This window comes from Mobula hypostoma, chromosome 10 (genome assembly GCF_963921235.1).
Source record: "Mobula hypostoma chromosome 10, sMobHyp1.1, whole genome shotgun sequence".
Taxonomy (NCBI): Eukaryota; Metazoa; Chordata; class Chondrichthyes; order Myliobatiformes; family Myliobatidae; genus Mobula; species Mobula hypostoma.
The window spans coordinates 36350765-36367700 of record NC_086106.1 but is presented as its reverse complement, the minus strand read 5'-3'; the positions used below and the strand labels follow the sequence as shown (position 1 = coordinate 36367700).

The following is a 16936-nucleotide window of genomic DNA, read 5'->3' as shown; positions in this document are numbered from 1 at the left end:
GCAACCAGAACGCGACACAATTGTGTTGTGGGTAGTGAGGAACTGGTGTGGGATCAGAAAGAGGGCGATAGGATTGAGGAGGGATTATAAAGGGGTAGTTGAGAATGTGGTTAAGAGCATAAGATGCAGATCAGAATTAGGCCATTTGGCCCATCAAGTCTACTCTGCCATTTCATCATGGGTGATCCATTTTTCCTCTCAGCCGCAATCTCCTGCTTTCCATATAACCATATAACAATTACAGCACGGAAACAGGCCATCGTGGCCCTTCTAGTTTGAATCGTGCCTGCTCTCAATGGAAAAAACCTATCCAAGTCAACTCTATCTATCCCCCTCATAATTTTAAATACCTCTATCAAGTCCCCCGTCAACATCTACGCTCCAAACAATAAAGAGCTAACTTGTTCAACCTTTCTCTGTAACTGACGTGCTGAAACCCAGGTAACGTTCTGGTAAATCTCCTCTGTACTCTCTCTATTTTGTTGACATCCTTCCTATAATTTGGTGACCACAACTATACACAATACTCCAAATTTGGCCTCACCAATGCCTTGTACAATTTTAACATTACATCCCATCTCCTATACTCAGTGCTCTGATTTATAAAGGCCAGCATACCAAAAGCTTTCTTCACCATCCTATCCACATGAGATTCCACCTTCAGGGAACTATGCACTATTATTCCTAGACCACGCTGTTCTACTGCATTCTTCAATGCCTTACCATTTACCATGTATGTCCTATTTTGATTAGTCCTACCAAAATGTAGCACCTCACACTCATCAGCATTAAACTCCATCTGCCATCTTTCAGCCCACTCTTCTAACTGGCCCAAATTCTCTGCAAGCTTTGAAAACCCACTTCATTATCCACAATGCCAACTATCTTAGTATCATCTGCATACTTACTAATCCAATTTACCACTCTATCATCCAGATCATTAATGTATATGACAAACAACATTGGACCAAGTACAGATCCCTGAGGCACACCACTGGTCACCGGCCTCCAACCTGACAAACAGTTATCCACCACTGCTCTCTGGCATCTCCAATCCAGCCACTGTTAAATCCATTTTACAACTTATATATTATACCTAACGATTGAACCTTCCTAACTAACCTTCCGTGTGGAACTTTGTCAAAGGCCTTACTGAAGTCCATATAGACAACATTCACCACTTTACCCTTGTCAACTTTCCAAGTAACCTCTTCAAAAAATTTAATAAGATCTGTCAAACATGACCTTCCATGCACAAATCCATGTTGACTGTTCCTAAACAGACCCTGTCTATCCAGATAATTATATATACCATCTCTAAGAATATTTTCCATTAATTTACCCACCACTGACGTCAAACTTACAGGCCGATAATTGCTAGGTTTACTCTTAGAACTTAGCAATTTACTCTTAAGTTTACTCTTAGAACACCTCCACCACCATCGCCAGCAGCTCATTCCACGCACTCACCACTCTCTGCATAAAAAACTTACCCCTGACATCTCCTCTGTACCTACTTCCAAGCACCTTAAAACTGTGCCCTCTCGTGCCAGCTGGGAAAAAACTTCTGACTATCCAAACAATCAGTGCCTCTCATCATCTTATACACCTCTATCAGGTCACCTCTCATCCTCCATCACTCCAAGAAGAAAAGGTCGAGTTCATTTAACCTATTCTCATAAGGCATGCTCTCCAATCCAGGGAACATCCTTGTAAATCTCCTCTGCACCCTTTCTATGCTTTCCACATCCTTCCCATAGTGAGGCGACCAGAACTGAGCAGAGTACTCCAAGTGGGGTCTGATCAGGGTCCTATACAGCTGCAACATTACCCCTCGGCTCTAAACTCAATCCCACGGTTGATGAAGGTCAATACACTGTATGCTTTCTTAACCACAGAGCCAACCTGCACAGCAGCTTTGAGCGTCCTATGGACTCGGACCCCAAGATCCCTCTGATCCCCCACACTGCCAAGAGTCTTTTTCTTCATTAATCTTCTTATTGATTTAAAAAAAGCATAAATACAAATCAAGAGGAGAATTCATTCAAATATATATATCGGTCACAATATAATCCAAGATTAAGATAGACATTGTCAAAATCATAGATATTGTTAAACTAGTCTAAAATATATAATAAAAAATGAAAATAACAATTGTCTTAGCAGTTTATGAAGAGAAAGGAAAAAACATTGGGTTTTAAATGAAAAGGAAAAAGAACCCACTACACTAAAGAAACAAAAAAAAAGAGGACTGGGCAGTCCATTTTCAGGATACGATCAAGAAAGAAAGAAAGAAAGACTTTCTGATGAAATCTAAAACTTTGAAAAAAAGACTGAAAGAGTAATAAATAATTAAATGAAAATATTGGATAAAAGGTCACCATATTGCTAAGAGCCTTACAATTCATATTATATTCTGTCATCATATTTGACCTACCAAAATGAACCACCTCTCACTTATTTGCGTTGAACTTCATTTATCACTTCTCAGCCCAGTTTTGCATCCTATCAATGTCCCGCTATCCACACTATCCACAACCCCGCCAACCATTGTGTCATCAGCAAATTTACTAACCTAATCCTCCACTTCCTCATCCAGGTCAATTGGTGGCCACCAAGAGGTCCTGGTTTCTTCTGCTGGATGGACTGTAGGTGCTCGTCAAAGTGGTCTCCCAATCTGGGTCGGGTCTCACAGATGAAATGTTGCCTCACCTGGAAGGACTGTTTGGGTCCCGAATGGTAGTGAGGGAGGAGATCCAGGGGCAGCTGTGACACTTCTCCTGGCGGCCACCAATTTTAATTCTACTTCCCATTCCCATTCCAACATGTTGGTCCATGGCCTCCTCTACTGCCGCGATGAGGCCACACTCGGGTTGGAGGAACAACTCCTTATTCCGTCTGGGTAGCCTCCAACCTGATGGCATCAACATCAATTTCTCCTGCTTCCGGTAATGACCCCCACACTTCACCATTCTCCATTCACATTTTGCTCCCTCACCTTATCTCCTTACCTGCCCATCACCTCCCTCTGGTGCTCTTCCCCCTTCCCTTTCTTCCATGGCCTTCTGTCCTCTCCTATCAGATTCCCCCTTCTCCAGCACTTTATCTCTTTCACCAATTTCTCAGCTCTTTACCTCACCACTCCCCATCTCCTGGTTTCACCTATCACCCACAATCCTGTACGTCTTCCCCACCTCCTTACTCTGATCTCATCTTTTTTTTTCTAGTCCTGATGAAGCATCTTGGCCCAAAACGACAACTGACTGGTACAAGCTGACAGGAAGGTGACAGTAACTCAAATCACCTCACGTTACAACAGTGGTGTGCAGAAGAGCATCTCTAAACATACATGTCGAACCTTGAAGTGGATGATGAAGAATACCATTTTCACAATACCAGTAATATTGAAAAAAAATATAACGTTGACTTGCAGTCTATGCAGAAGTAAACATCATGGTACCTGCAGCTGCCTAAATTGACATACAGTGGCAGGAAAACGTTTGGGCACCCCGGTCAAAATTTCTGTTACTGTGAATAGTTAAGTGAGTAGAAGATGAACTGATCTCCAAAAATCATAAAGTTGAAGATGAAACATTCTTTTCAACATATTGAGCAAGATTAGTGTATTATTTTGGTTTTGTACAATTTTTGAGTGAAAAAAAGGAAAGGAGCACCATTGAAAAGTTTAGGCACCCCAAAAGATTTGAGCTCAGAGATAACTTTTGCCAAGGTTTCAGACCTTAATTAGCTTGTTAGGGTTATGGCTTGTTCACAGTCATCATTAGGAAAGGCCAGGTGATGCAAATTTTAAAGCTTTATAAATACCCTGACTCCTCAAACCTTGTCCCAACAAACAGCAGCCATGGGCTCCTCTAAGCAGCTGCCTAGCACATTTAAAATAAATGATGCCCACAAAGCAGGAGAAGGCTATAAGATGATAGCAAAGCGTTTTCAGACAGCCGTTTCCTCAGTTCATAACGTAATTAAGAAATGGCAGTTAGCAGGAACGGTGGAGGTCAAGTTGAGGTCTGTAAGACCAAGAAAACTTTCCAAGAGAGCTACTTGTAGGATTGCCAGAAAGGCAAATCAAAACCCCTGTTTGACTGCAAAAGACCTTCAGGAAGATTTAGCAGACTCTGGAGTGGTGGTGCACTGTTCTACTGTGCAGCGACACTGAAGAAATATGACCTTCATGGAAGAGTCATCAGAAGAAAACTTTTCCTGCATCGTTACCACAAATTTCAGCATCAGAAGTTTGCAAAGGAACATCTAAACAAGCCTGATGCATTTTGGAAACAAGTCAATGGTAGAATTGAGTTTTCTTCAGTTGGCAATTCTCCTAGAAGTGCCAGGATTTGTTTTCCTCAAAGACCATTTCTATATTTTAAAGATTCTTTGCTTCCTGCAGGGAGGAGGTGTGAGGCTATTTAACTAACCATTGGTGGGAAGGTAATTTAGATTAGGAATCAATTAAAGCCAATTGTACGGACAACTGTCAACTTTCCCCTTATTATTCTTTTGCCTTGGAGAACAATTCAGACTGATTTCTTTTTTTTAATCCTAACTTGCCCAAAGAGGTGAATATTAATGTACTGGGATCACGAATGTAATTCTGTGTCATTTTCTTTTCTGTGTACATTGGAACAAAAAGTCTGTCATACATAACTGTTTCATTCAATAAATCACAAGACCCACCACAACTGAAATTTGTGGCCAATGATTATAATCAATAATGGGAAGGTTCAAATAATGAAATGCTTCAAGCATTTGGGATAGCTTCATTGTATCAGATTGCATTTTTAATTAGTTTTAATCAGTGGCTGATGTCATCACAGTGGGTCATGACATCACAATGGCTGATGACATCACAATAGCTGATGACATCACAGTTGCTTTAAATCAGAAACCATGAGAAATATTTTGGTGTTGATATCAGATAAGAAGCACAAACTGTTGTGTCTCAGTCTTCAGCTAGGAAATAGTAGAGAGCTAAAGAGGTGATAACTCCCGAACAAATGGGGTTGAGATGGAGCAGATGCTTGCTCAGGCAGGATGAAGAGGAAAGATCTCAGGTAATTCCAAACTTGTCAGCAAGTGTTCAGTGTCCAGCTGGCCCCCGTTTTTCGAACGTTCACTTTACGACTCCTCGCTGTTATGAAAGACCAAATTAGTTACCTGTTTTCGCTGACAAGAAGGTGTTTTCACTGTTACAAAAAAATGCAGCATGCACCCCGAGCAGTGAGAGTGGCGAAAATAGTGTTCAGCGTTTCTTGTGAAGCGAGCCATTACAGAGGCAGTGCGCACCCTGAGCTGCGAGAGTGGCGAAAAGCCAAGCTTCTTCCCCGGGAACTACACTCAGCATCTCAGCATTAAGCTGCCATAGCTTTGAACTGCATGAGATTTTCACTACAATTGACAATACTGCAATGATTGCAGAAAAGTATGACTTTAACTTTGAAAGGGCACGTAGGTTCAGGGCAGGTTTGCGGGATGTTTTGAGTGCTTACAAAGAACTGTATGATAGAACGATGTGTGATAGAACGATGTGTGAACCTTCCAGTGTGCTGGCTGTCTTCTTGACTCTGCTAAGTGAAACTACATCAGTGGTCCCCAACCTCCGGGCTGCGGACCGGTACCGACTCGTGAAGCATGCAGGGGTGCAGCGATAGCCGGAACGCATCCAGAAAAAAGCCGAAATAAGCTAATTAATTATGTGCCGCCTGGCATGTAAATGTCGGCCCAGATCAGAGACGATGCAATCAGCACCTAATTAATTAACACACATAAAAGTTGCTAGTGTACGCAGCAGGCCAGGCAGCATCTATAGGAAGAGGTGCAGTCGACATTTTGGGCCGAGACCCTTCGTCAGGACTAACTGAAGGAAGAGCTAGTAAGAGATTTGAAAGTGGGAGGGGGAGGGGGAGGGGGAGATCCAAAATGATAAGAGAAGACAGGAGGGGGAGGGATGGAGCCAAGAGCTGGACAGCTGATTGGCAAAAGGGATATGAGAGGATCATGGGACAGGAGGCCTAGGGAAAAAGAAAGGGGGAGGGGGGAAGCCCAGAGGATGGGCAATAATGGATGGGGTACGAGGGGGAGGAGGGGCATTAACGGAAGTTAGAGAAGTCAATGTTCATGCCATCAGGTTGGAGGCTACCCAGTCGGAATATAAGGTGTTGTTCCTCCAACCTGAGTGTGGCTTCATCTTTACAGTAGAGGAGGCCATGGATAGACATATCGGAATGGGAATGGGAATGGGACGTGGAATTAAAATGTGTGGCCACTGGGAAATCCTGCTTTCTCTGGTGGACAGAGCGTAGGTGTTCAGCGAAACGATCTCCCAGTCTGCGTCGGGTCTCACCAATACATAGAAGGCTGCATCGGGAGCACGGGACGCAGTATATCACCCCAGCCGACTCACAGGTGAAGTGTCGCCTCACCTGGAAGGACTGTCTGGGGCCCTGAATGGTGGGAAGGGAGGAAGTGTAAGGGCATGTGTAGCACTTGTTCCACTTACAAGGATAAGTGCCAGGAGGGAGATCGGTGGGGTGGGATGGGGGGGACGAATGGACAAGGGAGTTGTGTAGGGAGCGATCCCTGTGGAAAGCGGAGAGGGAGGGAAAGATGTGCTTAGTGGTGGGATCCCGTTGGAGCTGGCGGAAGTTACGGAGAATTATTTGTTGGACCTGGAGGCTGGTGGGGTGGTAGGTGAAGACAAGGGGAACCCTATCCCTAGTAAGGTGGTGGGAGGATGGGGTGAGAGCAGATGTGCGTGAAATGGCAGAGATGCATTTGAGAGCAGAGTTGATGGTGGAGGAAGGGAAGCCCCTTTCTTTAAAAAAGGAGGACATCTACTTCGTCCTGGAATGAAAAGCCTCATCCTGAGAGCAGATGCGGCGGTGACGGAGGATTTGCGAGAAGGGGATGGTATTTTTTCAAGAGACAGGGTGAGAAGGGGAATAGACCACATAGCTGTGAGAGTCTGTAGGCTTATAATAGGCATCAGTAGATAAGCTGTCTCCAGAGATAGAGACAGAAAGGTCTAGAAAGGGGAGGGAGGTGTCGGAAATGGACCAGGTATTCAAGGACTCGGCAGCTAACCTCGATGAGTATGCCTCAGCTGTCACGGACTTTATTTGGAAATGCACGGAGGACTGTGTGTCTCACAAGACGATCCAGGTATTCCCTAACCGGAAACCTTGGATGAATTATGAGGTCAAGTCCCTTTCAAAGGCTAGAGCTGCGGCTTTTGAGTCCGGGGATACCAGTGGCTACACAGAATCCAGGCGTGAACTCTGGAAAGCCATTAAGGGCGCCAAGAGGCAATATCGAGCCAAGTTGGAAGCCCAGGTTAACCAAAGGGATGCCAGTAGACTATGGCAGGGTCTAAATGAGATCACTGGGCACAAAGAAAAGGCTGGGAATATCAATAATTCTGGCACTTCCCTTCCTGACGAATTTAACGTATTCGACGCAAGATTCGAACAGAAGAGGAGCGTCCCGCTCCCTCCGGATGAACCAGACCTGGTGGCATTGAGATACATCGTCATCGAGGAGGACGTTAGAAGGGCCTTCCTGAAGATAAATCCAAGGAAGGCGATGGGCCCAGATGGCATCCCAGTACGGGTTCTCTGGGCCTGTGCAAGGGAGCTAGCTGGAGTGTTTGCTGACATCTCAACTGCGTCTTGCTTCAGTCTAAGATCTCCTCGTGTTTTAAGAAGGCAACGTTAATCCCAGTGCCGAAGAAGAGGAAGATGGCATGCCTGAATGACTATCGACCTGTGGCTCTGACATCAATTGCTATGAAGTGCTTCGAGAGATTGGTTTTGCCACACATCAACCACAGCCTACCGGTCAACCTCGACGCTTTGCAATTCGCCTACCGGAGCAACAGGTCAACGGCAGATGCCATCTCTCTGGCCCTACATTCCTCTTTAGAACACCTGGAGAATAAAGACGCATACGTAAGACTACAGCTCTGCCTTTAATACCATGGTTCCAAATAAACTGATTCCTAAGCTCCGGAACCTGGGCCTTAGCACTCAGATCTGCAGCTGGATCTTCAACTTCCTCACAGACAGAACCCAGGCTGTGAAAATAGGGGACAAGATCTCCTCTACAGGAGATCTTGTTAGTGTTATTTTAGGCTTATGTGTTATTTGGTATGATTTGGTAGGTTATTTTTAGATCAATTTGGTCGAGGGGGTGTTTCTTGTGTGATTCTTTCAAGGGTAACATGTTTGAGAAGAACATTAAACTTTGAGGGTTTGGGCTAATAGGTTGCAGCAGGTTAGTGAAATATATGCAAGGATATAATGGGATGCATTGAAAGGGCAGGGAGGGGGCAATCCAGTGGGCGGATGTACAGAATTTAAGTTGCTGGATGTTAAACGTTTGCAAGCTTCCTGCCCATCTAATCTTTATTTTATCAAATCAGAAAATACTAACAGCTCGGGAACTAATCTATTGCCATTCTCTTGCCCTTGTGCAGTCTGCTTCCTCAGAAGACAGTGTCCCTTCATCAAACGAAGCTGATAGAAAGACTAACAACAGCCCTAGTTTACAGTCACGCCAAGGATCCTGCAGCTCGTCTGACGAATCTGTATCCGTGACACAATCAGGTATGAAGTTTCTGACAGCTATGTGTGAGCTTTTCATTATTTATACTTGGTAGGTACTCACAGAATTCCATGTAACCACAGCTAACATTACAGCTCAGTACTGATGGGATAGTCTCAGTAAATCCAGTTGCTCATGAAGGGTTGCAATTGTCCATATCAGCAGAATTGTATTCAGCTGCAAACTGTAATCTCGAGGCCTGGTCTATCACTCCTTTTGACCATTACAATCAAGCTAGGAACCAATGCCAGTTCAGTGGCGAGTACAGAAAGAAGTTTTACAAGTTGCACTGGGTGGATCTGAACTGAATAGAGCTGCTACACAGAACCATCAGCTTGTTAAATGGCAAAAGCAGCATGCAGTAAACAGATGCATCACACACAATGCTGGAGGAACTCAGCAGGCCAGACAGCATTAACGGAAAAGAGTAAACAATCGATGTTTCAGGCCGAAAACCTTCACGACTGGAATGGAAGGAAGAAGGATTCAGAAAAAGAAGGTGGGGTAAGGAAGGAAGAGATACAAGTTGGCAGGTGATAGGTGATACTGGGAGAGGTGGAGGGGTTAAAGTAAAGAGCTGAGAAGTTGATTGGTGAAAGGGGTAAAGGGTTGGAGTAGGGGGTATTTGACAGGAGAGGACAGAGGACCATTGAAGAAGGGAAGGAGGAGGAGCACCAGTGGGAGGTGATGGGCAGGTAAGGAGATGAGGTGAGAGAGGGAAACCAAGGGAGAGGAGGAGGAGGCAGTTACTGGAAGTTTGAGAAATTGATGTTTGTGCCATCAGGTTGGAGATCACCCAGACAAAAAATAAGCTCTTGCCACTCCAACCTGAGGGTGGCCTCACAGTGACAGGAGACCATGGACTGACATATTGGAATGGAAAGTAGAGTTGGAATGGCTGGCCACCGGAAAATCCCGCTTTTTATGGCAGATGGAGCGAAGCTGCTTGACAAATGTCTCCCAGTCTGGGCTGATCAATATATAGGAGGCAGCACCAGATACTATAGGTGATCCCAACAGACTCACGGGTGAAGTGTCGCCTGGCGTGGAAGGGCTGTTTGAGGCCGTGAATGGTAGTGAGGAAGGAGGTGTAGGGGCAGGTATGGCCCTTGTTCTGCTTGCAAGGATAAGTGCCAGGAGGGAAATCAGTGGGGAGGGATGAGTGGACAAGGGAGTCATGTAGGGAGTGATTCCTACGGAAAGATCTGCTTGGTGGTGGGCTCCCTTTGGAGATAGCAGAAGTTGCAGAGAGTTACGTGCGGGATGCAGAGGCTTGTGTGGTGATAGGTGAGAACAAGAGGAATCCTATCCCTCGTGTGGCGGCAGGTGGAAGGGTTGAGGGTGATTTGTGCAATGTGGTTGAGAGCTACGTTGATAGTGGAGGAAAGGAAGCCCTTTTCTTTGAAGAAGGAGGATATCTCAGTTGTTCTGGAATGAAAAGCTTCATTCTGGGAGCAGATGCAGTGGAGATGGAGGAACTGAGGCCAGGGAATGGCATTTTTGCAAGTGATAGGGTGGGAAGACGTCTTGTCCAGAGAGCTGTGAGAGTCAGTGGGTTTGTAAAGAGTATCAGCAGATAAACTGTCTCCAAAGATGGAGACGGGGATCGAGAAAGGGGAGAGAGGTGTCAGAAGTGGGCCAGTTGAGGGCAGTGTGGAAATTGGAGAAAGTTGATGAAATTGATGAGCTCAGCATGGGTGCTGGAAGCAGGACCAATGCAGTTATCTTTGTAGCGTAGGAAGAGTTGTGGAGTGATGCCCGTTTAGTTTCGAAACATGGACTGTTCCACGACTGTTAACTCTTTTCCATAGCTGTTGCCTGGCCTGCTGAGTTCCTTCAGCATTTTCTGGGTATTACTTTGGATTTCCTACATCTGCAGATTTTCTCATCTTCAATTAAGAGTTCAGCAGTTCCCCAACCAATGGATCTGATCAAAGTTCTGCCACCCTGGTTCACACAGTCATGATGGTGATAGGTTAGCTAATATGAGGACACTTCTCCAGTGAAGATCCCCACCTTCAACTAAACCAGAGCCTGGAATTAACTTTGTGAAACTATATTCAACTTGAAGAACTGAGTGAATGATGCATCTGTGCTTCCTCCCAAAGTCCTCACTGTTATAATGGTATTTTTCAGCCAAATCAAAGAATGAGCGAGCAGCAGGAACAGCAATAATAATGAAAATGGGTAACCTCCGATGTGTCGTGCTTAAAGTTGCACTTCAGAACTAAATGCCTAGCATGCCAAGCATATCCAGTACAGGTCTGTCAGTGGCAACTACATGTCCCTAGTTACGTTCTATCCACCAAAAGCAGAGTATATCCGATCTGGCTAATTACTGTCCTGTCATAAAAGTAATGGGAGGTGTCACCAACAGTGCTCTGAAGGGACATTTGCTCTTCAGTAATCTGTTCCCCCATGCCCATTTTGACTTTCCATGGTCAGAGTTAGTGCAGTATTTACAGGTGATTTGAGTGACTGCCTTTAATGAGGCTGTATTTGACAGGGTGTGGGATTAAATAGCCCGAATCAAACTGAACTCTGGAAATCAACGTGAAAACTACACTGGCAAGATTTGTACCACACAAAGGAAAAGGTTTAAAAGCAGTGGTCAGTGAGTTCTAACTTTGGCATGTGCTCTATTTTGCAGCGTGTTTCTCTGACTATTGATGCAATGCTCACCATTAGCTTCCATTTTTTTTAAAATCCGATTTTATATTTAAATTGTTTCCTGATGTTTCCCTGCTTATGATCTCAATGAGTCCACAACTGTATTTGCTGTTGAGAGTGTGAGCCACGTCTCCAACGAGGCCGTGACTCTGGCCGGTCGGTGTCCGACGAGGGTGGGGCTCTATGTGCGTAACTGGTATTTTGGGGGATATCAGTATTTCTTTCCTTCCCTGTTTGCCCTTCAACTATTGGCTTACTGGGCCAATTAAGAAGGCATTTAAGAGTCTGTTGCCTTGCTCAGCTGTGTGTTAGTAGTATTCTGAGCTTTAAGAGTGCATTTAGTGAGTTATGGATCTGATTGCACTGTACAGTGACAGCTTTTGATTATATTCACGGGAGAATGGTACCAGGAGGACAGTGTCAAACTCAAAATGCATTTCCTGCCACTGGGGATCTCAGGACATGTGTGATAATCAAAACAAATTCGTATGTGAGAGTTTCCATTTAATTCTGGCAGCTATTAATACATTGAATCAGGTGGATTTTAATTTGAAATTTAAGCTTCAAGTAGCAATAAATGAATAGAAACTGAGTAAAATTGTTAGTTGATTTCACCCTGCTGAGGTATGTATTTTGAATGATAAATAATTGGTTGAATTGGAAGCTACTACCTATTATAACTTTGATTTGATTGCATCCCGAACAGAGAAAGCATCTGAGCATAGTGATATCGACGGCAGGATTCATGCACTGAAAGATGATCTGAGGAAACATAAACCTGTTGTAAACAAATTGAAAAAGGGGCAGAAGCTTCGGAAGGAGAGATTGAAGGCACAGGAGGCCAGTCTCATTAACGAACTAAGGGTAAGATTATCGTCGTACCTTCTTACCTTGACTGTCCTGCCAGTCTTTGATTAGGGCAATAAGAAAGTTGTATGTATATACTACTCCAAAATCAATTTGCTATCCACAATATTCAATGTTTAATTTGGAAAATTGTTGAGGAAATTCAGTAACACACATCAAAGTTGCTGGTGAACATTTATGTGTGTTGCTTGAAATCCTAGCATCTGCAGATTTCCTGGTGTTTGAGGAAATTAAGTATCTGATTATTCAAAGGAGTTGATCTACCTTTATTCTTTTTGTTTCTGTTCCATTGCTGGAAAATCCTTTATATCACCCTCAACTCATTCTTAAGGCTCTTTGCATTGCTATATTGCTTCTGACTTTCAAAAGTCTTTGATAAGTATGCAGCATTCAATAGTGCGTTCGGTTGTCTCTCCCCAATTGCCGCTATTCTCCTGCTTTGTATCTACTATGTTAAAGCAGCAGGAGGCAACGCTTTCTGAAAGTTTGGAGAAATCTGGATTGTTGCAGTCTTTACAATTTATTTTTTACAGCATTTGGCCAAATTTATTTGCCATCCTCTGAATATTTTCAGTTGTTAGCCTTGATTAATTTACCAACTAAAATTGGATTTATTAAGTTGAAAATGCTTTTGCTGATTTGTTGAGTTTGCAGCCAATGCCTTCGTATGCCGATGGAAAGCTGTTTCCAATATTCTGAGACATATGTGAATTTTGGACTGTACTTCATATTGGTTTCCTTCAGGTTTTTGGTGTTTTCTTAATTGTGGCTGGTTGGTGGGTGGGTGATCTGTAAATATTTTGTGTGTAAAGTGGGGTTTGGGGGTTTCGATGCTCCTGTCACTGTTCTTTTTTGCAGGCGAGGGGGTCGGGGATTGTTATTGTAATTTTTTTTCCTGTGGGGGAGCAGTGTGGATTTAATGCTATTGTCTCTGATTTTTCTGCAAGTGAGCAGGTCGGGGATTGTTATTGTCGCTGTTTTTCTCTGTGAGTCAGGGGATTGCAGATTGTTATTGTTGCTGTTTTTTTTCTGTGACTCAGGGATTCGGGGATTGTTATTGTTTCTTTTCTTTTTCGTGCTGGTGGTGGGGGAGAGTTGGTGTCTTTTCTTTCATCAACTCTCATGGTCTTTCTGTATTTCAGGGCTACCTGGAGAAGACAAATATCAGAGTTGTACGTGCATACTTTGACAATAAAATGAACCTTTGAACATTTAACCTTTTTCTTTCTCTTGTATTACCAGTCCTGTGATGAATCGATTAAAAGGACTCAAGTAAAACTGAGCAAAGTGTCCAGTTCCTCCAAACCACAAATCGAAACCCCTTCCTCCATTGCTGCTGAGAAGCCCAAGGCTGAACCACTTTCTCTACAAAGGTAATGTCACTGGGCAATACAGCCTTAGTTGGAAAAAGACTTCTCAGAATATTGGTAGTATCACTGTTTTATAAGTTAATCATAAAGGGATGCCCTCTCCCCTATTGAAAGTACTTATTTTTAAATTAGGTTGCACGTGACTGTTGTTCATTTATTTAGCAGAGTTCTTTAAAGAGTAGTACAGTATTTTCTACTGAGGAGGTGGAGCATGAAACAATGACAGTGACTTTTGAAATATTATTTCAGTAATTTTGTTTCTCTCGTTTTAGACACTGCTTCACCTGCTGAATATTTTGTCACTCTCTTTACATTTCCAGCACCTGTGATATTTTGATTTCTGTTTTCAAAAAGTTTACCTAAATTTCTAGCAGGTTTTCTTTCAATAGCTGATTGTTCCATCCAGTGACATAATTCATTCTATTCTGCAGTTTAATGATAATCTGTGAAATTTGCTGTGCTTCTGAGTCTGTGGGATTTGGCTCAGAAATGTTGTGAGTAGCTTGCTGTAACATGCACAGAATCAGGCAGAATTTGTGAAAAGAAAAGCAGTCTACAATGTCGATCTGCGATCCTTTGTCACTGCAAAATTGCAAAGACAATATGATATTTATCTTCCAAGCTCTTAAGCTCAAAATTAGTTTTCTGCTTTTTGTTTTCAGGACTGAATCTGAAAAGAGCTGGAAATCACTTCCTGAGGGTGAAGGATCTAATGTGTCATTGAGTTGCATTGTTAAAAAGGGTACGTCTGCATCTCAAAATGTTCTCTCTGTAAACACCTGAGATGACACATTCCAAAAACACTTGATAAAAGAAAGTTTTTTAAGTTGAAAGTTTACAAGTATAAACACTTTTAAAAATTAGTTGAACAACTAAATTGTGTTTCTAAAAATAAAACCTACCTGCCTATTTCCTAAGCCAAGCTCATAGAACCATAAAAATAAATATGTTGGGAATTGCATCTGTGATGGTCAAGAAAAGAGCTACCCATTCTAATTCCACGTCCTACCTCAGGCTCTGTAGCCCAGTTGATCACAGCGCTTCAGATATTCATTTACTTTTTAAATATGAGGGGAATTTTGCCTTGGAAGCATTTCAGATCCCTCTACCATCCTCTGAGTGAAAATACTTTTAATACTACTGGCAGTTACTATGGACCTCAGTTTTTTTTTAATCCCCCTGTTCAGGAAATAAGCCCTTCTCATTTCTGCCATTTAATCCTCCCAATTTTATATATCTCAAGACTAGAAAACAACCCAAACTTATCCAATCTTTCCTCCATAGCTACAATTTTCCAGGCTTAACAATATCTCTTGTAAGACCGACCTGGAGTCCCACAATCCAGGCTGTTCATATGGTACGGTATTGAAGGATTACTCTACCAATAGAGATGCAATGGTAACCGGAAGCCTGTCTGGTTTTATCAGTGTAACAAATAATGTAGTCCTAATTTTAAAAAGAAGTAGGAAGTGTTCTTCCTCGAGTTCTTGCCAATGTTTTTCTGGCAACCGACACTTAGAACATTCTCTGGTCTGTAATCTCTCCATCACTTCAATCACTTTCAGTTGCTTGGCCCAGATCACATTATTTTCACTATGGGTTTAGTGTTTATACATTTTCATCCCCTTCCAGGAAGTCCTTAAAGTTCTGCTTCTTTCTAAACAACAGACCTTATCAGTTCCCCTTCATCACCATCTTTCCTCACCTGGTAGAACGAGTTCTTACTCTCAAGTTTGACTTAGGTTTCTCCCACTTTCTCCAAACCAAAGGTGTAGCCTCGGACAGTTGCATGGGCCCCAATTAAACATGCCTTTTCAGCAGTTACATGGGACAATCCATGTTTCAAGCCTTCACTAGTAACACCTTGGCTTCCTGCATATGACGTGTACGCAGTAGCTTCCTTTCCGGTACAGTGAACCAGATGCCCGAGATGTTAACTCCACCTGCTCTCCTTGCTGATCTCCAGGGTCCCAAGCTTAAACCTCTCAGGCTGGGGATTGACCTGCAGGTGATAGGGCATGGTCCTCAATTTCTCAACTCCCAGCATGCCCAGTAACTCATAGATGAGTCTACTCTCGAAGTCCCGTCCCTGCTCACTCTGTATCCGCCTGGGGAAGGCCATAATGCATGAAATACTTCTCCCATAAAACTTTTGCCACCGTAGTCGCCTTCTGGTCCTTGATAGGAAAAGCCTGAGCATACCCAGTGTAGTGGTCCGTGATGACTAAGACATTGGCCGTGTTGCTGGCATCGGGTTCTATAGACAGGAAATCCATACACACCAGGTCCAGGAACCTGCACTCTGCAGGTATGACAAAGGAGCTGCCTGCACAGGCAGTGTCTTCCGGCGTATGCAGCGAATGCACGACTTGCAGTACTCTTCAACCTCCAACTTCATTCAGGGCCAGAAAAAACGGTCTTTGAGCAATCCATAGGTCTTTTCCACCCCCAAATGTCCAGAATCATCATGAAGAGACCTCAACGCAATGCTCCGATACTTCTCAGGCAGAACCAGCGGGCAACGCCGAGGTCGGTCCGGGGCTGACATGGCCAGTATAAAATTTGGTTCTTTAACTTCAAACGAGGCTATTCTCTCAGTAATGGAGGTACTGAAGCTGGTTTTGTCTTCTCCGCCTGCGCCATATCCCCCTTACCAAATACATACCAAATAGTGCCAGTGCTCAGATCACCTCACCGAGCAGCTGCCACTCCTCCAGAACTCAATTCCGGCAGCTGCTTGGTCTTCAGAACAGTCAGGTTACAGTAAACTGGAGGTAGGGCATCATCAGAAGCCCCCAAATGATCCACTGCTCGATCCGCCCTTTCCTTTTCCTCGGCCTTCACGGTTATGGCAAACTGACACATGGCCTTCACCCCAGGGGCAGGAACACTCTCCCACTCCTCGTCCATGTCCAGTCCCTCATGCACCCGTCGGGACAAAGCATCTGCATCAATGTTCCGGCTCCCCAGCCGGTACTTCAGGCTGAAATCATATACCGAGAAGGCCGCCAACCACCTGTGGCATCCAGTTTCGCCAAGGTCAGGATGTAAGTGAGCAGATTGTTGTCCGTCCTCACCTCAAACTTGGCCCCAGAGGGACAGTCACTCAGCTTATCCACCACTGCCCATTTCAATGCCACAAATTCCAACTTGTGGGTGGGAGAGTTTCTCTCAGAGGGTAACAAACTCCAGCTGACGAACACCACAGGCCTCAACCCGGTGCCCTGATCCTGATACAACATACGGTAGTCGGGGCTCTGCAAAAGCCAGCACCGGTGCCTGGGTCAGCAACTCTTTCAGCGATTGAAAAGCCTCGTCGCATTTTGCATCTGTCGAAAGGGCTCTGATGGGTTTAGATATTCTCCAACCTCCCGTCCCCTTTTCCCTTTCCCTTTCTTCCCCAAGGGAGG

General features: G+C 44.0%; 1 protein-coding gene across 1 annotated transcript in view; it reads left to right on the top strand.

Moving 5' to 3' along the window:
- Window positions 1-5015: 5015 nt before the first annotated feature.
- The window catches only part of LOC134352512 (serine/threonine-protein phosphatase 2A 65 kDa regulatory subunit A alpha isoform-like), a 67190-nt gene continuing 55269 nt past the window's right edge, over window positions 5016-16936 (top strand). The window contains exons 1-5 of the mRNA XM_063059778.1: window positions 5016-5072; window positions 8492-8621; window positions 11996-12153; window positions 13399-13529; window positions 14189-14268. Coding sequence (XP_062915848.1) covers window positions 5016-5072; window positions 8492-8621; window positions 11996-12153; window positions 13399-13529; window positions 14189-14268 — 556 coding nt within the window. The remainder of the gene's footprint in view (window positions 5073-8491; window positions 8622-11995; window positions 12154-13398; window positions 13530-14188; window positions 14269-16936) is intronic.